The sequence below is a fragment of the Gavialis gangeticus genome, unplaced genomic scaffold (assembly GCF_001723915.1).
Source record: "Gavialis gangeticus isolate Ggan-Ray unplaced genomic scaffold, GavGan_comp1, whole genome shotgun sequence".
NCBI lineage: Eukaryota > Metazoa > Chordata > Crocodylia > Gavialidae > Gavialis > Gavialis gangeticus.
Window position 1 is genome coordinate 1,581,836 of NW_017728981.1, and position 24,961 is coordinate 1,606,796.

General features: G+C 48.3%; 1 protein-coding gene across 1 annotated transcript in view; it reads right to left on the reverse strand.

Moving 5' to 3' along the window:
* The window catches only part of SLC4A8 (solute carrier family 4 member 8), a 66,170-nt gene that overhangs the window by 22,715 nt on the left and 18,494 nt on the right, over positions 1–24,961 (reverse strand). The window contains exons 2-10 of the mRNA XM_019511436.1: positions 17,948–18,029; positions 14,533–14,667; positions 11,151–11,286; positions 7,753–7,913; positions 5,916–6,104; positions 4,562–4,650; positions 2,279–2,436; positions 1,831–1,918; positions 698–844 (exon numbers count right to left, since the gene is read on the reverse strand). Of these exons, the coding sequence (XP_019366981.1) occupies positions 698–844; positions 1,831–1,918; positions 2,279–2,436; positions 4,562–4,650; positions 5,916–6,104; positions 7,753–7,913; positions 11,151–11,286; positions 14,533–14,667; positions 17,948–18,029 (1,185 nt within the window). The remainder of the gene's footprint in view (positions 1–697; positions 845–1,830; positions 1,919–2,278; positions 2,437–4,561; positions 4,651–5,915; positions 6,105–7,752; positions 7,914–11,150; positions 11,287–14,532; positions 14,668–17,947; positions 18,030–24,961) is intronic.

The following is a 24,961-nucleotide window of genomic DNA, read 5'->3' on the forward strand; positions in this document are numbered from 1 at the left end:
GCCGCACTTCAAGAGGGATGTGGACAACATGGAGAAGGTCCAGAGGAGAGCCACTCGCGTGATCGGGGGGCAGCAGGGCAGGCCCTATAAGGAGAGGCGATGGGACCTGAACCTGTTCAGCCTCCACAAGAGAAGGCTGAGGGGGGATCTAGTGGCCTGTTACAAACTAGTCAGGGGGGACCAGCAGGCACTGGGGGAGTCCCTGTTCCCCCAAGCACTTCCAGGAGTGACCAGGAATAACGGTCACAAGCTGGCAGAGGGTAGATTTAGGCTAGATATCAGGAGGCGCTACTTCACGGTCAGGGCGGCTAGGGTCTGGAACCAACTTCCAAGAGAAGTGGTGCTGGCTCCTACCCTGGGGGTCTTTAAGAGGAGGCTAGATGAACACCTTGCTGGGGTCGTTTGACCCCAGTACTCTTTCCTGCCATGGCAGGGGGCCGGATTCGATGATCTGCTCAGGTCCCTTCCGACCCTAGAAACTATGAAACCTCTGGAGATCCCTTTCAGCCCTACTTCCTTCTATGTGCTCAGGGCCACCTGGCAAAGCAGTGTGAAACTGAGAACTGAGCCCAGGTCTTCTGAACTGCAGTGGAGATACTATCCACTATGCTACAGCGTACCTCCACTATCCCAGGTACCCACCACAGGCAGCTATTCCAGCTTCTATGTCACACTAGAAGCAAACAATGCAGCATACCTGGGAAGGTAAATTTTTTGGAGGTTCAATTCGAATTGATGGATCCCATTCTCCAGGGGGCAACACTGTCACCTGATCTAGAAATTCATCAATACCAGCCACAAGGTCCCCACGGTCTTTGGCTTTATAAGCAACGTCATGGAAAATCTGTAAGAGATTAAGATATGCCAAGATTAGGGAGGGAAAATTTGAGGCAGGGAAGGATGCATCCAAGTTCTCAGGGCAGGTCATGGCAGACCTGGAAGCAGGCCCCAGGTTTTCCCATGTCCCATTTCAGCGCCTAATCGTTCCGCCACGTGGCCTTCGTTGAGTATCAGTGAATAATAACAATGGGGTAGGTTGTCATAAGACCGGGTCAGCAAATGTTGAGTTTTTCCCTTCCCTCCAGGAAAATGTTGAGTTTTCAATGAGAAAAAAATCAAGCCCCAGCAACACACAGAAAAGCACTACAGTACCTCATTGGACTTGTAGTTTTAGCCCCACTGCTCTTTATTTTCCTTTATATAGGCCTGGATCCCTGCATGGACTACATCTCCTATGGCAGGGGTGTGCCAAATACAGCTCCAGATCTGGCCTTCCCATCTAATTCTATCCAGCCCAGCCCAGGTGCAGGGAGCAGCCCAGGCCATGGTGTGTGCGGCCACTCCGGCCATCCCCAAAATGTACCAAGTGCAGAGGTGCAGCCCGCCCTATCCTCGCATGCTCCTTATCCCTCTCCCTGGCCCTCAACAGCTCACCAAAAGTCCTTAAGTGGCCCTTCATCCCAAATAGTTGCCCACCCTTGTCCTAAGGTGCACCGCTTCCAACCAGCCTTGCTCCACACCTACAGTCCAGGCCACTATTCCAAATAGGCCCTTCTTGAAAATCCAGTCTACTCATTTTTGATGCCTAAACTGGCAATTACAGCCTTTTATGTCGGCAGCTGGGGAAGTTCATGAACGTCTTGACTGGTCTATTATCCACCCATCCTTCCCTCACCTTTTCTTCTCATCAAAACAGCACAGATTCAGCCTGCAATCTGCCTGTTTCTACCCTTCACCCGGAGGACTACGTGAAGGTGATTTAGCTGAAGAAAGAGAACAAGGAAATGCTAAAGAGAAGAGCCGGTAATGAGCTCCAGCATTATACTGTACCTCGTCTGTCATGAGGGTAGCCATTGACCTGCCAATCTCATGGTACTGATGAGCCTTCCCTTCTGGTCCCAGCAGGATAAACAAGAACCTGTTCACAAGGAGAAGAAATTGTCTGAAGAGCAAAAAGAAATGGGCAGGGAGTTCTGAATGGATCTCCATGTCCAACTGGCATTCACTGCAATAGGAGAGAGCCCATGACTTCCATTGACTTCCAGTGGAAATAGGGCACCGGAGCTGCCCTTACTGTCTCGGAAAATCTTCCCCTGGAATGGCATTGCACAAGCAAAACTAAAATTCAAGCCATTCACTGGATTTCTAACAGAAGTAGTATCCTTCCAGGGAGCTGATAAGTACTGTTTCAAGCCCATCCGGGCTTTGAACTAAATTACCATTAGGAAATGAGGTCATTTTTAAATGTCAAAATAAACCCGCCGTGAACTTCCCTTACCTGGTTGGGATAGGAACTTCTGTCATGCCCGAGAGGAGGACGGCGGGAGTTAGGCGCACAAACGCCACGATGGGACGAAGGAGAAAATCCAGCTCGCCCACCAGAACATTGGAAGCTTCTGCCCCAGTGGGAATTTTCTTCATGAAATGCAGCTCAGCCTGATCCGGGAGCACAAGTCACCAGACAAATCAGTACCAATCAAATAATGGGCAAACCAAATCCCCAGATCAATAATAAGTCTCTCTCGGACCTGACTCACGCACAGTTGTTATTGATTTAACTGCTATATTTTCTTGTATACCACCCACACCTCCATATAAGACCCGTGCCCTGTTTTGGGACGGCAGAATGAAGAAAAAAAAACAGATGCGTCAGAGTCATAGCAGCACTGAGCAAGGGAAAAGTCTATTTGCCAGCGTTGCATGCCCTCCTCTTCCTACTGAGCCAAAAGCTAGAGGTTTAACCTTGTCGTAGCCCTTGCCAAATTTTTGGTTGCTGGTCCAGCAGCGGCTGCGGCAAGGTTAAACCTCCAGCTTTCAGCTAAGCAGCTGACTCATGTGGCCAGAAGCGGGCCTGCTTCCAGCTGTGGTTGTAGAGTCCCCGTGCACTTAAAACACCCACCCCAATGTCAGAGGGCTAGTTTTGGAAAGAAAGCGCATGCGGTATGCAAGTAAGTGCAGTATTTCAGTTAGAACAGGGAGTGATTTTCCACCCACATAGTTCAATAGACATAATCTCTGGTGCACAAGTGGTTATACCCATGTAATGATGCCTAAGGGTCTGGTTCGTGTGGGAAGGTTTTTTCTGTATGATCAAAGAGTTAATTTACACCAGTCAATTCTACCAGCTTTATCTACTCATCCATACGGGCACTTTTATTTTGGAATAAATGCCCCAGGTGGAAAGGGATTTAACTTAAATTGAAAAAACAAAAGCCCCTTGTTCTTCGGGAACGGTAGGCTGTACCTGCCCGACGATAACCGTGTAATTCACTGATGGCTGACTTCAGTAGCGGCAGAGTTCGCCCCGCAGGAGGCAACAGTGCCCAAGCAAAAAGGCACAATGTCACAAGAGCTCAGCACCAGATTTTCAGACCCCCTGCACCCAATATTAGTCTGATTTTCAGCAGCCTTTTACTTCCATTAAGCACACAAAGCTAAGGACAGGGGCTGCCTGCCTGTAGGGGAGAGCCTACCTGCCTTTTCCGCGGCCGGGGAGGTGAGCTACTGGTGGGCCAAACAGTCCCTGACCTGAGGGGGGCCCTGGTCCTTCCCTCCATGGTGGTGGTGCCCCCCGAGACCACCCAGCTGGACTGCTAGCAGGTGAGTGCTGCCCGGGGGGTGCTGCTACTGCAGAGGGAAGGACCAGGCCCCCCCCCACAGCTCAGAGCCCACCAGCAGCTTGCCTGCCGGCCACAGAAGAGGCAGGAAGGCTCTGGGAGAAAAAAAAAAGATCAGGCCCCTTGCCACTTTTTTCTTTTTTTTCCCCTCAATGGAGCCATCCTGCATGAGCTGCTGCTGGGTTGCACAGCCCTTGAGCTGCACGGGGCTTGGTGCCCCCCCCAGGACCACCAGGATGGGGTGCTAGTGAGCGGGTGCCGCCTGGGAGGTGCCACCACCATGGAGGGAAGGTCTGGCGTCCCCCCCCCGCAGCTCAGGGGCTGCTTGGCCTGCCAGCAGCAAGCCCCCTGGCCATGGGAGAGGCAAGTAGGCACCAGTGCCCCGTGCACCAGCCCTGAAGCCTTCCCACCACCTAGGACCATATGGGAACAGGCTGGCTTGCCCCTGGGCCAGTGTGGCCAGGCAGCAGGAGGGCGGCTGGGTGTGCTGGTGGAGGAAGAAGGCGGTGGGGATGGTGCACAGGGCACTGGAAGCCCGCCAAGCCCCAGCTTCCCCAAACATGTCTGGGCTTCCAGCACCCCATGCACTTTGTTACACAGCAAAATAAAAGACATCGGATGGGTTTTACCTTGCTATGTAACAAGGTCATTTAAAGTGAAACACTGTACATCGTGTACATCGTGGCAACATTAAAGTGAAATACCCTGCCGCAGGTGTAAACAGTGATGCCATTAAAGCAGGGCAAAAGGGCAATTAAGCCACTTTAAAGGCCAACTTTGGCACCTGTACAAATGCCCAGGGTTTTCAAAAGCAATTCTCCTTGCCACATGGGCAGCCAGATTGTCAAGAGGGCTTTTCTCCTGGAGCATCAAGTTCTCAACCTATCTGGGCTAGTAGCGTTAAGTCTACAACTTGCATTTCCTTTATGCAGCATCTCACTCACCTTGCTTAAATCCATAGGGCTTGTATCATGGTTCACTCCATTCTTCATCTCTAGAGTGGTAGATGGATGGGGAGACAACAGGTGCATGGCTGAAAGGGAAAAAGATAGCACCAGTCAGACAATGAGAGGAATCATATTTTTTTTTCTTAATTCTAACAAGCAATAAAAAGAAACGCTTAGAGTCACCTTACTCTGGTTCCCCTAGATATACCCATTATAAGCAGGGCTGTGCAAAATTTCAACAGCCATTTCATTTCAACACTGTTTCAACTCATTTTGAGGTTGAAACAGCAAAATCCAAATGAAACAAAAGCCGTTGAAATAGCCTCGAAACAAAACGAGGCTAGTTGAAACGTTTCAAAAGCCAAAACATTTCGACCATAGTGCCGGGGACGGGATGTCAGTCCAGCTGGGATGACTTCCCAACCCTGGTACAAGATCTGGCAGGGGGCGGAGAGTCAGCATGGAGGATAGCAAGGCAGTCCAGCTGGGCTGCCTTACCGCCCCCGGCTGGGGTTGGGAACTCAGTGAAACAATGAGGCTGTTTCGACTCGAAATTATATTTGATACAAAGCACTGTTCCATCCAGACCTCGAAACTGAAGTCAGAACCAGTGCCATCTCGCACAGCCCTAATTATAACACATGTTGTTACTCTGTAACCTCCTGATAAATGAGAGCTGCATGCACATTACACAATCACCCCTTCTTTCTAATAAGCATCCATGTTTATTAATAAAGAGGTGGCTTACTTATTGATGTGGCCAGTCAAGGTCAACACTGCTTCCTGCACTGGTGATAGGACTTCAGCTGCGAGGTCCCTTATGATAGGTTTATACCACATCCTAGGTCCAATCTCTACCAAGCACTTCCCACCTGCCTGCTTCTGCTCACACATGGCAAAACTGCTCCAGGGTCAGCCCCTATGACCCCTCTTGAGACCTCAGTTCCCCAAATGGCTTCATTGCCACATGTCTACCACATCTACATGTGCACTTTAATTTGCATTAGCCTATTTTAATGTGCATTAAAGTATCACTAATTAAGTATCACTGCTGTTTAGGCTAATGCACATTAAGTGTCACTTAAAAACCATGCTCTTTAGTTAATACACTTTAAGACAAGCTAATTCACAGATTCATAGTACCTCACAATGGATACTAGATTTAATGCACGTGAAGTAAAGCATGTTAACGCACATATAGACGCGCCCCCGGTTTGGTGTGTGCAACTCCGAGTAGATATGTGGAGGTATGGCAGTGAAACACACCAAGGATACAATGCAGATCCATGCTCAGGCTCACTCACAAAGTCCGGGTGAAAAGGGTATGGGTGCCCAAAGAAACACCCCTCACCTGTCTTGTCCAACAAGTGTGGATCCGACTGTTTCTTGGCAACATCTGCGAAAGAGCGGACAATTGGGAGGAGATTGTTCCTCTTCTTCTCATTCTGATGGTGGTGCTTCTTCAACAGGGCCTCCCGCACTTTCACCCGCATGCTTTCATCAAACTCGCTGGACTGTTCTTGCTGATCCAAAATCATATCTAGGGGGAAAAATAGGTTCTCTGTCCTGCCCTGAAAGTTATTACCTATTGTTTGTATTGCAGGATTGCACCCTCCCCGAGTGCCACAAAATAAGGCCTGCACCCTTCCCAAGTGCCATGTCGATCCCCTTCCCTTACCCAATCTGCTGCTCTACTTTCTGCTCCCTGCCCCATCTGCCACCGTGCTGCCTGTCATATCCCTGGTCTGCCACATGCCACGGCTGCCCATGTCACTTGTGGCATGAACCACAGATGGCCCACCCACAACATAAGACAGGAGGAGGAGACAGGGACTGAAATCCTGACCCTATTAAAGCCAAGGGAAGTTTTGCTGTGGCCTTCGATACAGCCAGAATTTCAGCCTAAGAATCACTATCTGGCCCAAAAGAGCCAAGGTAGCCCACTGAAGTGCTAGAACAAAACCTGTCCTCAATGCAATATACCCACAACAAGATTGCACTCTGGGAAAGATAGTGTTGCCATTCCCAAAGGACACAGCCAGCTAATGCCAAAACTATCCTATTTAGCAAGATTATTGTAGCACTGTCAATATATCTTTGTCTTTTCAAGGAAAGCAAGAATTTTCCTTTGCTAAACCATCAGTGAAATTGTTCTTCATTGCTTAGCAAATGCTGTTATGTCCCTTCCTAGATAATGCAATTTTCCTCCCTGATCTGACCCTTATTGTATTACTCCACACATTTAACCCAATTATAAATAATCTCTAACACAATGTTTCCCTGAGATTTCTTGGGTAATTGGCTGTAATTGGGACCACTTTGGGAGGAATGTGCTAAGAATGAGACTGACATCATCTGCGCTTTCAGAATTTGAATGGAAAACCGCCAGTCAAAAAATTTCAACAAAGCTGCTTTTTTTTCAATTAACCTCAATTATTTTCTCAACAGAAATATATGACTTGGTCATCTGCCAAAGAAGCATTGGCTTTGAAACATGGAGAACTCAGACAATTCAGAGCAGTTTGGATGTTAAGAGAGAACAAAACCAAAGGGAATCATGTAACCAATAGTTTGCTTAATCAACTTCACCTCTTTTTCTGATTGCAAGCTGTCCAGGCATACTTCTGCTAGACGAGTGGCACAATAAGTGATTATACATCTTGCTCTGCTAGCTGAAGTTATTCTCAGCATCATCTTTCTGAATAATTCTGCAACTTGCTTGGCAAGGTACCTTACATACATTACGTATGGCACGCACTTCCTCACCCCCCAAAAATTAGCAGTTGAAAATTGCAGCGTGTGCCTTAAATCAGGATTTAAGCAATTCTGAGCAGTTTGGTTAAAAGTATTTTCTTTTCTTCATGCTGCCTTTCCAACAAGGCATGTGTCTTATTTGGGGAGGGTGGTATATGAATAAATACAGGGACTCAATGTGGAAAACTGATGGTCTTATGACCTTCATCTGTGCAGAGATTGGAGAAGTGTAATCAGAACTCTGCAGACTGCAAATCTGAAACGTGAAATCTGTGAATGATCTCATATAGACCTGTTGCTTCAAATGTACTCTTTTTGGCAATGCTCAGACCCATCAGCGCATTGGCTAAAATAACTGCAGGGATAAAAATGATGCAAAGGGAAGCCAAAGTCAGAAATGAAACCAGGACACAAATCCCACGCTAGAGCAGTACCTGCGATTTCTTCGATGCTGCTGGCACACATATCCAGGAGGACTGTACCGTTCATGATGCAGCTCCTCAGCTCAAAGAGGCTGTGTAAGGACAGCGTAGCAACGTAAGGCTTGCTCCACCGTTCCCCTCCATCCTCCACGTCCTCCTCAAACTTCAGCCACCTGGAAGTATTACAAATCAATGCAAATAAATACCTGTGGGAGCTTGCTTCAATCACAAGACATTTAACCTGGCCAAGCATTGGAGCAGGCTACTTAGGGAAGTTGTGGGATCTCCATCCCTGGCAGTTTTCAAGAGCAGGTTAGACAGACACTTGGCTGGAACGGCTTAGTCCAGTTGATCCTGCCCTGAGCACGAGACTGAGCTCGATGACCTCGAAAGGTCCCTCCAAGCCCTACGTCCCTATGATCCTATGAGTGTAAAGCACTTTCTAGGGGTGAACAACCAAGCCACCGCACAGGTCCCTCAATCAATGGGGAGCTTCACTGGGAAGGTCAGGTCACATCTATAGGGGAGCAGTGCAAGGCGTCCAACGTACAGGTGAGAGGAGGGAGGGACCCAAAGAGGATGGAGCTGGGCTGTTCTCAGTGGGGGCAGATGACAGGACAAGGAGCAATGGGCTCACGTTGCAGCAAGAGAAGTTGAGGTTAAATGGGAAGAACTTTCTCAAGAGGAGGCTAGCGAAGCATTGGACCAGGTTACCCAAAGAGGTGGTGAAATCTCCATCACATCCAGTGCTCTCCCTGCATTTGCAGAGCCTGTCTTCTCATCATAGAAGGCAATCAGGCTGGTCAGGCATGACTTGCCCCTGGTGAATCCATGCTGACTGTTTCTAACCACCTTCTTCTCCTCCAAGTGCTTAGAAATGCATTGCTCGAGGGTCTGCTCCATGATTTTTCCAAAGACTGAGGTGAGGCTGACTAGTCTGTCATGTCCTGGATCCCCCTGCCACCCTTTCTTAAAGATAGGAGTTACATATGCCCTTTTCCAATCATCTGGGATCTCTCCCAATGATCACAAGCTTTCAAAGATGATGGCCAGAGGCTCTGCAATCACATTGGCCAACTCCCTCCACACCCTTGGGTGCACTGCATCTGGTCCCATGGACTTGTACATGTCCAGCTTTTCTAAATAGCCCCTAACTTGTTTTTTCACCACTGTTGGCTGCTCAGCTCCTCCCCAAACTGCGCTGCCCGGTGCAGTCATCTGGGACCTGAGCTTACCTGTGAAGACTGAGGCAAAAGGGCATTGAGCACTTCAGCCTTTTCTGCATCCTCGGTCACAAGGTTGCCTCCCCCATTCAGGAATGGACCCACACTTTCCCTGAGCCTCCTCTTGCTACCGACATCCTTGTAGAAGCCCTTCTTGTTACCCTTCACCTCCCTTGCTAGCCGCAACTCCAGTTGCGCTTCAGCCTTCCCGACTTCATCCCTTCATGCCCAAGCAATGCTCTTATACTCCTCCCTAGTCATTTGTCCCAGTTTCCACTTCTTGTAAGCTTCCCTTCAGCTCAGTGAAGAGTTCCCTGCTAAGCTAAGCTGCCATCTGCCGTACTTGCTAGTCTTCCTGTGCATCAGGATGGTTCATGCCTGCACCTTCAGTAAGGTTTCTTTAAAATACAGCCAGCTCTCCTGGACTCCTCTCCCCCTCAGACTGGCCTCCCAGGGGATCCTGCCCATCGGTTCTTTGAGCAAGTCAAAATCTGCTTTTCTGAAGTTCAGGGTCCGTGCTCTGCTGCTCTCCTTCCATCCTTTCCTCAGGATCTTGAACTTGACCATCTCATGGTCACTGCTGCCTAAGTTGCATCCACTCCTACATCCCCCACCAATTCTTCCCTGGTCGGGAGCAGCTGGTCAAGAAGAGCATGGCTCCTAGTTGGCCGCTCCAGCACGTGCACCAGGACGTTGTCCCCAGCACTCTCCAAAAACCTCCTGGATTGCCTCTGCACTGCTGTATCACCCTCCCAGCAGATGTCAGGGGGACTGAAGTCCCCCATGAGAACCAGGGCCGGTGATTGGGAAACTTCTGCTAGCTTTTTGAAGAAAGCCTCATCCACCACTTCCTCGTGGGCTGGTGATCTATAGCAGACCCCACCACGACACCACCCTTGCTGCTCTCCCCTCTGACTCTAACCCAGAGACTCTCAACAGGCCTGTCCCCACTTTCATACTGGAGCTCTGGGCAATCTTATGGCTCTTTTACATGAAGTGCAGCTCCTCCTCCTCTTCTCCCTTGCCTGTCCTTCCTGCACAGTTTGCACCCATCCATGATAGCAGAATCCACAGTGTCAAACCTGGGCCTGGGGGGAAGCCTTGATGGTGAGCGGTGCTGCCTGGACAGACACCTCACAGGTGCTGGCAGCGGCAGCAGCTCTGGCATTGTGATGTCTGGGTCTCTTAATCCGCCGCCTCTCTTCCTGCCCCTTTCTCCAACCAGGCCTTCCCTAGCAAACTCCCCCAAGAAGGAGTAGAGGCAAGAAGCTGGGTACAGAAGTGTCAGAAGTCAAATGCTGGCTGACTCCTGCATGTTTAGGGGAGCAGCAAGCACGAGTGAAGCCTGCTGTCGGGCTCTGACAACCAGAAATGTTTCCAGTGCAAGCTGGACTGCAGCTGGGGGATGAGATGAGGGGTTTTTTTCAGGTTGGTTGGGGTAGAGGATGGGACTGGGAAAAGCAGGAGGCTGCTGTATAGGCACAACCTAAGGACACATCCAGACGAGCACGGGTGTGCGGTACGTGGTGCTGCAAACACGTTTCAGTGCCACATACCGCACAGTCCAGTGCTCTCCGCACTGCAAGGGTGCACTGCCCGAGTGTGCGCCGTGCCAGGTTTTTTTTCCGTGGGTTTTTCTGACCCTTGGATATTCAGGGGTCAAAAAAAATGAGGGAATCAAAGGGTGCAATGCCCACGCAATCAGCGTGTGCTGCTGAAAAGCAGCGCCGGGCCACCCAGAGCCGTGCCGCAACTGCCATCCAGGCTCCACACACCCAGGACCCCAGGGAAGGCTGCTGGGACCATTTCCCCGGGGACAAGAAGCGGCAGTGCAAGGTGTGCCACCGCTACTTGTCCCTGGGGAACCAAACATCCATGCATGTCTAAGTGACTTGGCCAAGGTCATACAAGGAGTTTGTGGCAGAAGTAAGGGATGGTATATTGGTCTCCCATAACCCTGGGCTATCCCTTCTTCCCTACATCTATCCATGTCAGGGAACACAGCGGTGCTGCTACACAAGGACTTGGCTGATTTACTAACGAGAGGAAAATGAGGCCTCGGGAAAGCTACATTCACGCCCCTCTTCCCCCAGCAGGGGGAGTCACTTGACAGCAAGTCGAGGAGGTGGCACCGCGGCAGGGCTCACCCAGTTTCCTTGGGCGAGTGGGGTTTAGCGCTTTGCTCACCTGGCCGTTTCCTTCCACTCTGTGTCCTCCCCCTCCTTCACACAAATCTCATCCAGCTCCGTGAAGAGGTCATGGGGGACGTGCTCCTCATCCTCCTCAGTACCAAGGATAAACCGAACTCGCTGAGACGGGGTGTCTACCGAACAAAGGAGAATTAGAGCTGCGTCTCCTGCGACCGCACTACAACATCAGCAAAACAAAGCATTTGGTGGAGGTAACAGAAACATCATGTCAAAGGCACTTGGTTTCAACCTGCCCCACGAGTAGGGAAATAAATGCAACATTTGCATTATGCCTCCAGTGTCTAGGATGTTAGCTCTGTTTTCAGTCTGTGTTTGCATTGTATGTAATACCATGGGGGCCTGGTCCATAATCAGGTTCCTGGTTACTGCCACATTAAAAAAGAAGAATTAGAAGGGAAATAACACTAAATGTTTGGCCGACAGAGCCGTACGGTAAAACCTCATTAACTCAATATCAGGTAGTTCAAAGTGTTGGGATACCTCGAAGCTACTGTCACTCCCCAGCTGACAGGACAGATTTTTTTTCTTACTTTATGATCATCTGAAATACAGCTACTTCGAAATTCAAAGCCATTTTCTGGTCCTTTGGACCATTAACCCATGAAACCCTGTTTGTTTACTTCAAAATGCAGCAATACTTTATAGATACCACTGCAACGTTAGTCTGCAGAAATGGAGATATCGCATGCCCTTTTCTAGCTCGTGGCCTTGTACGCCATGCACAGCAAGATACTCCAACTCTGCTTGATAATGTGCTGGTTATTTAACATGGCCTGAACTGTAGGTACCTGACGTTTTCAGCCATGTCCAAGTCCAGCAGGGGTGAGCATCATGGCAATCAAAGGGAAATCTGAGTTCCCAATTTCCCAGAACTTGACAGTGACACACAAAGTAGATAAGAAAGTGAAATACAGCGTGGAAATTGCTAAAAAGTATGGCATTCTTCCTTTCATACTTTTGACGTATTTGAACAAGTGGGATTCAATAGAAAAGATGGCACAAGAAGACGCCGAGCTGGGACGAGGAGAAGAATCCAAGGTGCCAAGCATTCAGATATAGAGAAAGAAGTGTTCAAGCGGTTTTGTGATACGGGAGCAAATACCATCCGCTACCTGAGCTGCTAATTCAGGAGAAAGCAGGCAAAATTGGGCTGAAGCTAGGAATCAAGCTTCAGTTTTTGAATGGTTGGCTCCAGAGTTTCCAGGGTCATCACAACGCTATTTCGCTCGGCATACGTGGCAAAGCATATTTCATCCATGCTGTGGCTGCAGAAAATTGGTGTGAAAGTGTGAAGCCAATTCTAGATAAAAAGAAACACACTCAAGGACATGTTCAATGCTGACAGGACTTTTTTATAACCTGCAGCCTGATAGGACACTGGAACTTAAAGGAGAAATGTGTCCCAGTGGGAAGAAAAGCAAAGAAAGACCTGCATTATTCAGCTGCAACGCTGATGTAGTGAAGGGCTAGTAGAAGTTAGAAAATCCCCAGCGCTCGAAAGGGGTGAAAGAACGGCCTGGCCTGTACAGAGCCAACAGAAATGCTTGGATGAAGACTGAGTTGTGTCAAGAAATGTTGCTCCAATCTGAACATGGCATGCCAGCACCAAAATGTGCTTCTACTAATTGAGAACTGTGTGGCCCACAATTGGGAAGGATTGAGCCTGAACCATATGTGTGTGCCCTTCCTCCCAGCAAGCACCTTGAGCTACGTGCAGCCCCTAGACCAGGGCATAATACAGCACATTAAGAGGGCAAGCCGGAAACAACTGGTGCGCTATCTGCTGAGAGAAGTTTCCAGGGATGCAACAGATCTGCCAAAACGGAAAGTTTTCGAAGCTATGAGAAACGCTGTCGTTACGTGGGATAAAGTGCCAGCGCACGTCATCGCGAACTGCTCCGCAAAGGACAGCGTTGGCACCAAGGCTACCGAAGAAGCTGATCCTGCCTGGGCTGAGCTTCAGGGAGAAATGGGCGGTCCCACTAATTTCCAAGAGTTCTTCAGTGGTGACAATAATGCATCAACTTTCACAGGAGGAAATGGTAAAAGAGCAAGTCAGGACACCCCTGCGGAGGAAGACAGAAAAAAATGCAGAGGGGGAAGAAAACAAGGAGCTGGAGTCTGAGCGAGCACGTACGCCATGGGAGGAGGATTAATGAAACTCCTGCTAAAAACCAGCAACTGTCTCCATGACTAATATCAGAAGATGGTCAAGCGGACCACGATAAACTCGTCCCTTAAGAAGCTGTGAGAAACATTATACAGGTATTATACCATGGCTTTGTATCATAAAGACAGAGTACCGTCATTTGGAGAATTCAAACCCGTTTATTTTGTCATTGGTATCTAGTGGTCCCCTGCGCTTTCAATTAAGGAGGACAGGCTGAAACCAAGTCTCGTTTTCCTCTCCATTGTTTTCAGTTTCAGGCCAAGATACATACCTGATCTGGGGAATATCAGAGCTAATGCGCGGCGTGCTGTGGTTCTGCAAAAACGTTCTGAGCGAAATATTGGAGAGAGGAATTTTACAGCAGAAATGCCTTGCCAAACAATGATGGGCCAATAGAAAGAAAGAACGAATAAAAGAACGAATGAAAGAACGAACTAACGAACCCACTGATCAAGGACAGGGTTTCAGGAGTGTCCAGCTACCGTATAAGCACCTAGATAAGAAGGTGGGCGCTGAGTTGCTTCAAAAATCTCTTTGTAAATGCCAAAACAGAGCGAATTGAGGGAAACTCGAACTGATTGAGATACTTGATAAATCCGGATCCGAGTCACTATCCAAGCTCCACGAACAGGGTGCAGGTTTCGGCTTTTTTTTTCCTCAAAGTGATGTTCTAGCAAATAGATTTACACTAAATGCAAACACAGTAAAATCCCACTGTTTGTCATGGCAACAGCTCAAAACCCCAGTCAAGTTTGGTCATGAATAAGTCATAACAGCGGTGACCTTTCATTTCTCTCTCTGCCTTTTCTGCAAACGCCGGCTCTACTCCACAGACTTCTGCTGGCATAGTTATGTCAGTCAGGGCTGTGAAAAGATATCAGATCTGCTCAACTGAGCTGCGGGGCAAAATCCCTATTGTGGCTATTGCGAAAAATCTGGCTCTATTCCAGAGCAACTGAATTCAGACTGATGCTCTTACAGGGGTGAGCTCGGATAACGGTACTGACTGAAGCTCCTGGGTTCAACACCACCCATGGCCATGGAAGCAGCAAGACCGGACTCTTACATGCCCCCATTAGCTACCCAAGCTGAGCTTCCACCTTCCAGCGCTGGACTCGATGATCTTCCGCGGTCCCTTCCAGGAAAGCTATGAAACGCCCGCTCATACTCCGATCGCAGGTTAACTTACCATGAGATTCCTGCTCTTCCTGAACCGCTCCCTTCGCCCGGTCCCGTTTCCTGTGCTTTTGGCCATGAGTTCGGTGATGCCTGTGACCCGGTCTCACCAAAGGCATTCGGACCCCAACATACAGAGTTCTGTGCCCTGGAACAAAGCAGAAGGATTTGCTGGTAATAAAAATACGGTCGTGACGTCACCGGGCTTTTAAACGCAGCCGCCCCTCATAATTTGCCATGTTCAAAGGCAGTTAAAAAAGTCAACCCAAGGCTCTTGGGCTATACGGTAACAGAGCGAAGCCTGCATGGGAGCTTCCCTCGCGTTTCAGCATGTGGAATGAAAAGGTGAAATAGCGACCTTTCCTTGCAGAATAAAACACTCCCAAAACGTTCAGTTTTCACACCAGAAAAGTACTCCCACCATATGCCTGGCCTCACTAACAAACTGCATTCTTCAAATACAAGGTGCTTTTTTTCAAATCAAATGTTTTCTTCTGAAAATGGCCTGCTACTCCCGTGCAAGTCAAAGGCAACAGAGGCGCCTTGCGAATACGTCTTAGATTTATTTTTTTTAACCGTTAAATTCGGAGTTAGAGCATGCAGGTGCGTCTTAAACACAAAGGCACCTTATACTGAAAGGACTATGGGATTAAAACCAAGAAGGTTTTGCCTGCGCAAGCCAACGGCACCTATTTCGACCAAAAAGCAATTTCAAAGGAGTCTTTTGCAGGTTTAAAGCAGCTTTGTTTTGGTGTGGCAAGAGTGACAGGGAAGACATTTAAGCTAGCCAGAAACAGGCGGTGCTTAAACTAAAATAAAAGTGTTCACGCAGGGATTTGCACTGGTTTCAATAATCTGGCTTGAAAAAAAAGCCAAGTCAAGCCGGTACAACCTTCTGATGAGTTTAAGTCCCCCGACATGGAAATTCACAGCGCTCAAAACTGGACTAGTTGGATCTCTCTCGGGGAGTGATTTTCAGCTGGGCTCCTAAAGGTCGTGGGATTATCCTAGTCTTTATTTGCTTTAGCTGGTTTATTTTCTCTTAATTTTTTTTCTTTTTTTTTTTTTGGCGGGGGGTGGGAATAAACCCCCAAGACTGCAACTCGTTTTTAAAAAGTCCTTCAAAAAGAAAGCAACCTCTCTGCAATTCACAGCTCCGACTGGACGACGCTCACAGCGGTTCATTAAGCCGCGGCAGAAAGTAATTACCTTAAAACTGTGCACAAGGCAAAGCGCAAGAGGAGATCAACCCACCTCCTGATAATGAACCATATTAGAAAACCCAGAGCCACCCGCCTGCAGCACCCCAATTATTCCAGTGACCTCTCCAAGCAGGGCTGCTCTACCTGCTAGACTAAGAAGACATAGGGATGAATCATCCCAACCTACCGTGAATGTGGTTTCCGCTGGAGTTGTTTTGTTCCTTTACTTACCAAAGGGATGCGTGAAAAATGACCCCGGCTTATTTTGCTGCTAATTTAAGCAGGTTTTGCCCCACCGAGGGTGAAACTGGGAGAGGCTTTATGGCCTGCGTGAGGACGGAAGTCAGCCAAGGCTGACATCTCTCCAGCTGGGGGTCGCAAGACCCTTTCAGTGGGGTTGCGAGCGCCCGCCGGCATCAGCTCCGTTGACGCGTCACAAAGAAGTGCAATTAAAGGCCTGTTGTCACTCAACTCTATGTTCTGGGAGAGGCTCGTGCAGCTAGTTATTCAGAGGCATTGAAACCACACTACTTACAATGCCCCTCCTGGAAAAAGTTGATCTGAAGATCAACCTGTAATGGATTTAGCCTCATGGCACTCTTGGACTATTATCCCCATCATGCAGATGGAAGACATTTGTACTCTGGGTTTTCCTGATGTCCTTCCCCTGAGCATCTGGGCACCTTTCACACCAAATGAGCAGCATCAGAGAAGTCCCCAGTGGCTTCACAGGCTTTCCCAGATAATAATCTGCTGGTGGCATCTGGATTTTTTGGAGTAGGGGGTTCATATTATTAAATTGTCTTTATTCTTGAAGGTTGATTCCTTTCAGGGTAGATCGTTTTTGCTTGCTTGGGGTTTCTGGAAGGCAGGAGCCAGCCAGCCTGTATCAGTCCAAGGGTGGACATAAACGTTTGGATGCTCACCTTGCTGGGGTCATCTCACCCCGGCTGACTTCCTGCCCTTTGGGCAAGGGGCTGGAGCTGACGATCTCACGAGGTCCCGTCCAACCCTAATGTCTATGAAATTCATGAAATCTCTTTTTATAAAGGAAGGTGAGGCGCATAGGGCTTAAGCCCATTTTTAAAGGGGTACTGAATTTTTTGGGTTGCAAACAAGCATTTTAGCACCCCATTCTCTGCAAATCAGGCCCTCCATGTTGTCTTAAGGCAGGCACCCAATATTATTAGTCACTTTTCAAAAGCTCAGCCTATGTGTCTTGTCCAGGGTCATAAAGGGAGGGGGAGGCAATCTGTGGTAGAGCAGAATCACAGCCTTTCAAGTCCAAGGCTAACATGCTTACCACGGGCCCATCCTCCCATAGTCTAAACCAAATTTCTGTACCCAAAGGACCCCAAACTCTGGGCTGGGGGAGAGGGTTGAAGCCAAACCCAGATCTGGATCCAAATATTGCAAGTGAGGATTGTTTCTAAGTGGAACTTGTGAGCTCTTTCCAAAGGTCTCATGTTCCTAAGTGAGTTTAAACCACTACCAAGACGATGATTTACATTCATTTTTCAGCAGCGTCAGTGAAAGCACAAAGGGATACTGGGTCTTTGGTGTTTAAGGACTAGTGAATAAAAAATGTGAGAGGAGACAATCAAGTAAGAAAGCATGTGGGCAAGCTGGAGAGAGTCTAGTGGAGGGCAATGAAAATGGTTTGGGGGCTGGGGGTCATGACTTGTGCGGAGAGGCTAAGGGAACTGGGCTTCTCTAGTCTGGAGAAGAGAAGACTGAGGGGATTTAATAGCAACCTTTGACTCCCTGAAGCAGGGTTCAAAAGAGGACGGAGCTGCAGGGCCAGGTGACAGGACAAGGAGCAATGAGCAAGTTGCAGCAAGAGGAGTTTAGGTTGGATATTAAGAAAACCTCTCTCACAAGCTACCCAGAGCGGTGGTGGAGTCTCCATCCTTGGAGGTTTTTAAGACCTGGGTAGACAAAGCCTTGGCTGGGATGATGTAGTTGGGGCTGGTCCTGCTTGGAGCAGTGGGTTGGACTAGATGTGGCCTCCTGGGCTCCCTTCCTACCCCCATTTTCTGTGATAATATGATTCTAAGAAAAGGACTGCTGGAGTTGTGCTATGACCAAATCCCCTTTTATTTCATCTGGACTGTCATTAGTCATGTGCTCCAGGTCCCACCCTGGCAGCAGGAAATCATGGCAAATGAGGACATTGGGGAATTGGGGGAGAGGAAAATAAGCTCCCCAATGCAGGAGCGCACGTACCTTCCAGCTCTTCCTTCTCATAATGGATGTTGACAACATTGCTAGTCCCACCTTGATCCACAACCGCCTCTTCATCAGGTCTCTGTTTTAAAAAAAGGAAAATATTTAAGAAGACATGAGCTTATTTCTGGGCTAATGAGTGGTGTCCTCAGAGGCCCAGCTCCTGCCTCCATGTAAAGGATCTAACCTTTCTTTGCTTACAAGACCTCCCAATTGTGGGAAAAAAGCCAGCAAATGTGATGCAAACACACTCTGAAAGCAAAATCAATCGATCAGTCAATAAAATGTTTTTAACCTTATAAAGCTCATGAGTTTTCATTCCACTCTGGGCTTTGTGTGCAAACAGAAGCGGCAGTGCAACAAGGGTATGTCAAGGGTCCTACTCAGGGTCAACCCTAAAGGTTGCCTTCGCTAGATCGAAGCACACCCTCTACTTGTATGTCAGACCTTATGATCCCACAAAGCTGTGCACACTGAACTTCCTGTTCCTATTCCCCTGTACATCCTTTCTAGGAATCGGGCTCTCCATGGCTTGTCGCTCCACCTGGACTCGGCCTTAATCAGGGCAGCGGACACAGAAAGCGGGCTGCAGAAGGGCCCCAAAACAGGAGCAGGGGCCACATCTATACGTGTGCTCTGCTGAGGAGTAGAGTAATTAGTTGTGAAGTAAAGCAGCAGCGTCTGCACGTGCAGCAGTATTAGGCTGCAGTAAACTAAATGATGCCAGGGTAAGTTAGTACAGGCAGGGGACAGTACTATTTTACGCTGGGGTAATTTACTGAGATTAAACGCACATGTAAATGCTGACCGTGGGAGTAAATTGTGACCGTGGGAGCAACTCCTGCCTGGCTCCACAAGCTCTGCATCCTCATGCCCCAGCTAGCCCCTCCGCTGCCACCCGAAGCCCAGGGCTGACCCCCCTCTATGTTATCTGCCAACCTGGGCCTGCTCCACCCCAGCTCAAATTGCTGCTGTCCTGGGCTCACGTGTAGATGCTGCGCCCATCAGTAGTTTACTCTGACTCAAACTGCTCCAGAGTTTGATTCACATTAATTGCATGTGTAGACGCACCCAGGGAACTGCAGGTCAGCTGCTGGTGGACTTCTTTTGCTTGTGGTCAGGCGTGCTCTAAGAAAGGTTCAGGGCTGGGCAGGCGAGCTTTAGCAGTTGTCTCAGGATTTCTTAAGGCGAGGTTCATGAGACTACACAGAGCATCGTTTCTCAGATGCCGTGGCTTCCTCCGTTGTTACGGCTGACAACTTGGTTAACATAGCAGATGCTGGATGCTGGCTCTCCAGAGCTAAACACCGAGCCTCTACAGCAATGAGCTGTAATACACTCATCCATTAATGTGTTAGGCCTGCAGGGGGATTTCACATACTGACCACGGAGTTACAAGATGCTGCAATGCCCTGAATGAATCAGCCCAAAGAAAATTCATTTCTGTCTCACACGCCAAAGGAAAACAGCCGAATCGCATGCGAGTAACAATCAATAAGCGCAAAGAAGAGTCTTTCTTGTTTTTTCTTTCTCCTGGCATGAGAACCACAAGAGGGGATTACCCCTCTCTGTTCAAAGAACTAAAAACCAGCCACATTTCAGACTCACGCTACAACTGTGGCTTAATAAAGGGCCTTCTGGAAAAACTTGATAACATTTTTCCCCCTCTCTGTGCTAAATTGCATTTAGTACCTCTGCAGCAGCAGAGGAAAATACATCGCAGCATCTTCGTTTCCTCTCTGTGCCCAAGAAAGTTAGTTTTACTAATGAAGCCGGTAGAAGGTAGGGTAGATTCATACCTTATAGACTAACTGAAGCACGTGTGTGTATGTGAAGAGGCGCTGAGCATGTGGGCCCAAGGGCCCTGGCCCCCCTCGGGGACACAGCTGTCACCTGAAATGCATGAAACTTTTCACATGTCCATCATCTTAGCGCTCCCCCCACCCCGCCAACGAAAATAAAAGTCGGAGCCTTTGTATGTGTGTGTATACACACGCATGCACGTGTGTGTATACATGTGCACATGTGTGTGTGCATGTTGCACAACATATGAGCTGAAGCTCCCTTCATCAGATGCTGGGAAAGGATATGCAGAAAGCAGAATGAGTGAATCTGATGCCAACCTGTTTTAAATCAAACGGACCAAAGTCTGATCCCTGGTAAAAACCAAAGCTACTCCTTATTTGGAATGGCTTTCCTAATTAACCTAATACCTTTACATCACAGAAGACACTGGGCAATTAACTATGGTCATTTGTACACATGCACATGCCGTGCGCATGTGCAACATCAGAGGTGCTTTAGTTCAAAAGTGCACCACTTCCATTTTCTGTGTGCTGACGTGCATTTCGCCACTTATACAATTAGACTCTGCACACAACAGTTCGCATCAGCTTGTGTGCAGAGCAGATTTATCGAGTCTGCTCCAAAGTGGCGGATATCCAGCACATTGCAGGATGAAAAAGCATGTGCGTATTAATGTTCAATTAATGCACATTAGGTAATGTGCATTAAATCTAGTACCTCCATTGTGAGGTACTGGAAAAAATGTGTATGAGCATATTTTAATGTGCATTAGCTAAAGAGCATGGGCGTCTATGCATGTACGTGAAGGCTGCTCCGACGTGCTGCAATTCCAGTGGATTCAATTAATTGCCACGGTCCAACAGCCTCCTACATCTTGGGTATCAGAGGCCCTGCACTTCAAAATGGAGGTGGAGGTGCTTGAACTAAAGCTCTTCAAAGGAGCTTTAGTTCATGCACCCCCGCCACCGTTTTTAAGCATGGGAACGCTGATACAGGAGATGTAGCATCACTTTAATTATACTGGCTCTCAGAGCTGCTCTAATTAAAGCTCTGCCTCCCACCCCAGAGCATGTGTAAAAGTGCCCATGGGGTTTTCTGATGCTTTAATGCACATTAAAATAGGCTAACGCACGTTAAAGCACATATATAGACACACCCATTGAGGTCCTTTTTACTTCCCCTTTTGGGTTTCCTGTCAGACTCTTTCAGGATTCATTCACCTTTGCATGATTTCATTTGCAATCACGAGGGCTAGAAACGTTCCTAAAATATTATATTGAGGTTTTTACAGAACCATGCGACTCCAAGAGCTGTTTCTTTTAGAAAAACCCCATATCTCAATGTAGTTGCAAGGGCAATCATTGTAAATGCTGTTTTTCCTTATTATCTTCAAACCGGAACACTGAGCTTGATGTAAAAACTTGCAAGCTTTCAGCAACGTCTTATACTACCCCGTAGCGCATGAAGAGAAGCCAGAGGACTGATATCCAAGCCCAGCACGTTCCCGAGCATCGCATCCTTATGAGAACTTATTGTGCATGAATTTCTGGGTGGTTTGTCCCTTAATTTTGACAGAAAAACCCAGCCACACACCTGGAAATCACCGTTAGGACAAGAGTAGTTAGGACGTCCAGTCCAGGCCCTTGCATTTGCAAGCAAGGCTCATCTAAAGGGTCCGAAGTCACTCACCCCAACACCATCCCCCATCACAGCCACAAAGCACAGCACGGCAGCGAGAGTGAGAGTGGCTCGCTGCGTTTGGACGGCGCCAAATGCAATGCGGCCCGTATCTCACTTGGAGCCTTTAGGTTTCTCTGTGTTATTAAGAAGAAAGAAAATAACTGAGGATTAAGGGATAAGAAAATAAAAAGCAGCTGATCACCCGTGGGGTGGTTAGCAGATAAGAGCGCAGGAGTGGTACAAACGCATCGGAGAAGCCAGATTTGCATTGTCCGAGGATTACCTGCCCAGAGTAAGGCGATGCTAATTCAGCACACAGTTTCCCTTTGGTCTCTGATTCACTGTCAGCACAGCTACTTAACTCAAGCTACAGGACCTTGCTTTTAGCTCTGGCTCAGCCCGGTTTGTATCAGCCAAAGCGGTATCCGTCACACTGTGGTGCAGCTGGCCTATTTAGGATGGCAGCAGCATTGTAGGGTAGCTGGAGCCGTGACGGCTCGCAGCTCTCACACAGCTACAATTTTCTTTCTCCCATAGCAATGACACACTAGTGCGATCGACATTTTAATGGTGGGGGACAGTAGCTAAAAATAAAAGCCGGAGGTTGAGTTTTGCCTCTTCAGGGGGAAAGAGGCTTACCCTGGACATGTCAGCTTGTGCATCTATTCCTTGTTAATTATTATTTCGAAGGAGCATCGTTGTTTGCAAAGTGAAATTATTTCATAAGATACTCCTAGGTCGCATGACTAAAGGAAGCAGGACATCGGTGCAATAGCAGAAATGCTCCGATCTGAAAACAGGCATGAATGCTTCCTGCCCCCACAGGTACTAATTTCAGAGTAAACGTGCAGGAAAGCAGATTGGTACTGTTTTGATCGATTCATTCATGTTACCTAGCAGCAGACTTATTATAAAGAGCTGTTGATTTTCCACTGCCTAATTACTCCCGCAACTACCCCTGCCACTCCATGTCCCTTCTCAGCAACAGCTGCCCAGATAGCCCCTGGCAGGGTTTTCCAATCAGGCACAGAACAGCCTCAGATAAAGAGCGGTTTCATTTCTGAGACTTCATTGAGTTTCTGATTAGCATGTGCTGCATCCGGTCCTCTTAAAAGGGAAGCACATAAAAGCAACTCCCCTGAAACACTGCATCAAACCCAAGCACAATGTAAATTCAAAGATGTAGTCCCATCTCAGGAAGCCGACACAATTTCACTAGTGAAAGAGTCGCTGTACAACGGCCACTGAGCTTGCAAAAACGGTCGACACCAGTTCTGCATCAGTCGCTGTTATACGACTGCCAAAAAAACCTTGCCTGATAACTGATTTTTTTATCATTTACTGCAGTTCTGAAATAACACCACCTTGAAAGTGAACAATGGTTGCTATTCTAAAAAGTCAGGGGTTGCCAGCAGATGCCATGGGGCCAATACGTTTTTATTTTTTACTGCCCCAATTGCAAAGGAGAACCTGCAGCCATTGCAAATAATATGATGTGGGAACCTTTGGGAAATGCACAATATTTGGCACCAAACTTGAGGAAACGAAAGGGAGTTTAATCTGGCACAACGTGCTCCTTTTGACAGCTCTGTCCTTCTGTAATGTAGACCAGTGGTTCCCAAGGTTTGGGGATCACCAGTGAACCACTAGCCCTCAAGACCTCTCCTGGACCACCATTCACCCTTAGCATTTCATTAAAAAATCAAAGTCATGCTAAACTCAGCACTACCCAGGCATCATCTATGAACCATTTGCCATGTCCTCCTGGACCAGCTGGGAAACCACCCATTTAAAGCTAGTTTCAGCCAATTTCCTCTTGCGAAATGAAAGTTAGCTCAAGTATCTCTACATGTGCGGGAACCGCAACTTCAGGGCACGGCATAGGTGTAACCTTAGACTCCGTGTGTCAAGTGTGGAGGCGAGGTGTAAGTTAAACACGGATAAGCAAGTGTCAGCCTGAAACCAGGGCTACGCTCGAAACTTTTTGAAAGTCCTGGCAGAGAAACAGGTTTGCGGGTTTGCCGAGGCAGCCCATTTTCCTTGGGGAAGCAGAGCAAACTACGCACCAAAAAGCACTTCTATTGCTGCTGTGATTAATTATTATAATTAATTTACAACACTGCAGTAACTAGGAGCGCTGCTCACCAGCTGTGTAACAACAGTGGGACAAGAAGAAAGTTCATGCCTTGAGGAGCTTTGAACTTCAGTACAAGACAAGAGGCAGCAAGAGATGGAGGCAGAGACAAGGAAACATGAGGAAGTAATGGATGATACCGGCAGTAGCTTCAACCACCTGTGACCTAATCTCTGCCATAATTTTTACGGTAAGTTTTATGGGGGAAAAAAAACAGAGTAAACGGTAGTGGGCACAAGCAAGGTCGGCCAAGATAACTGTAGTGGCATGCTTATTCTAGCACTGCGCCGGATTAAGCAAGAACCACTCTGGGCTTGAGTTCTGCTCGTGCTCACGTGGGCACGGGATGCGGGAAAACATCACCACTTCAGCTGCAGTTTGGTCATTTCTTTTGCATCCTGACGATCACCATTCAGAAAGATGGACGAGGGGTGAACTGTTAGCTCACGCAGGTTCCCAGCAATAGCTCCATCCCAGCAATAATGACACCGAGTAGCTACCCACACGGCACTGCCTGGATTTATTCCACACCCAAAATTACGCTCCGTGCCTGCATGACTCCACGGTATTTTATGCATGAGGAGCAGATGGAGTGGAAATGTATGCTCAAGATGAATGTGAGGCAAGTCAAGGGGTGCCATTTGGAGGACTCCAAAACTTGCCCCATGGAGAAGATGCTGTATAAGAACTTGGCCCTCTCTCTTACTTCAGGCCAGACGGCGCATGATTTGTGCACTCGACCACCTAGCCTAAGAGGATGTCTCTCATGGCCAGGCAGTTCCCCCGGTTGGTTCAGAGTTGGGGATCCATGGTCTGTCCTCCATATTTCTGTTCAGAATTGAGCCTACAGGACCCCCAGAAGTCCATGGGAGCTTGGCATCAAATTTCCATGGAACAGAGCCTGATATTTGATGGAGAAAAAAGGCTGGCAGCCTGAAAGAGCCCTTGCAGTAAAGCCCCAGCACCACAGCTGCACAAGCAGCAGACACAAGTCTTCGTGACTGTGAGCACAACTCCCATCGAGTGGCAAAATGGGAGGCGTACACCCAATGGAGAGAAGGGGACGTCACCAGGGATGACTATACTGCAGTTGCTCGGGGATGCAGGGGGGCAGTCAGGAAGGCCAAGGCAGAGATGGAACTGGGACTAGCTTCCCAGATCAAGGACAACAAGAAGTCCTTCTTTAAATACAGAGGGGGCAAAAAGAAGGTCCCGGGTAATGTGGGGCCCCTGCAGGACACATTGTGAAATTTGGTCGTCACACCAGATGACAAAGCTAACATGTTTAACGATTTCTTTGCCTCTGTCTTCCTAAGTAGGGACCAGAACAGCCACCTCCCTGTTGGGCCCCCCTCGGGCCCCAGGGGAGGCGCACCTGGGCCAGGGGTTAGTGA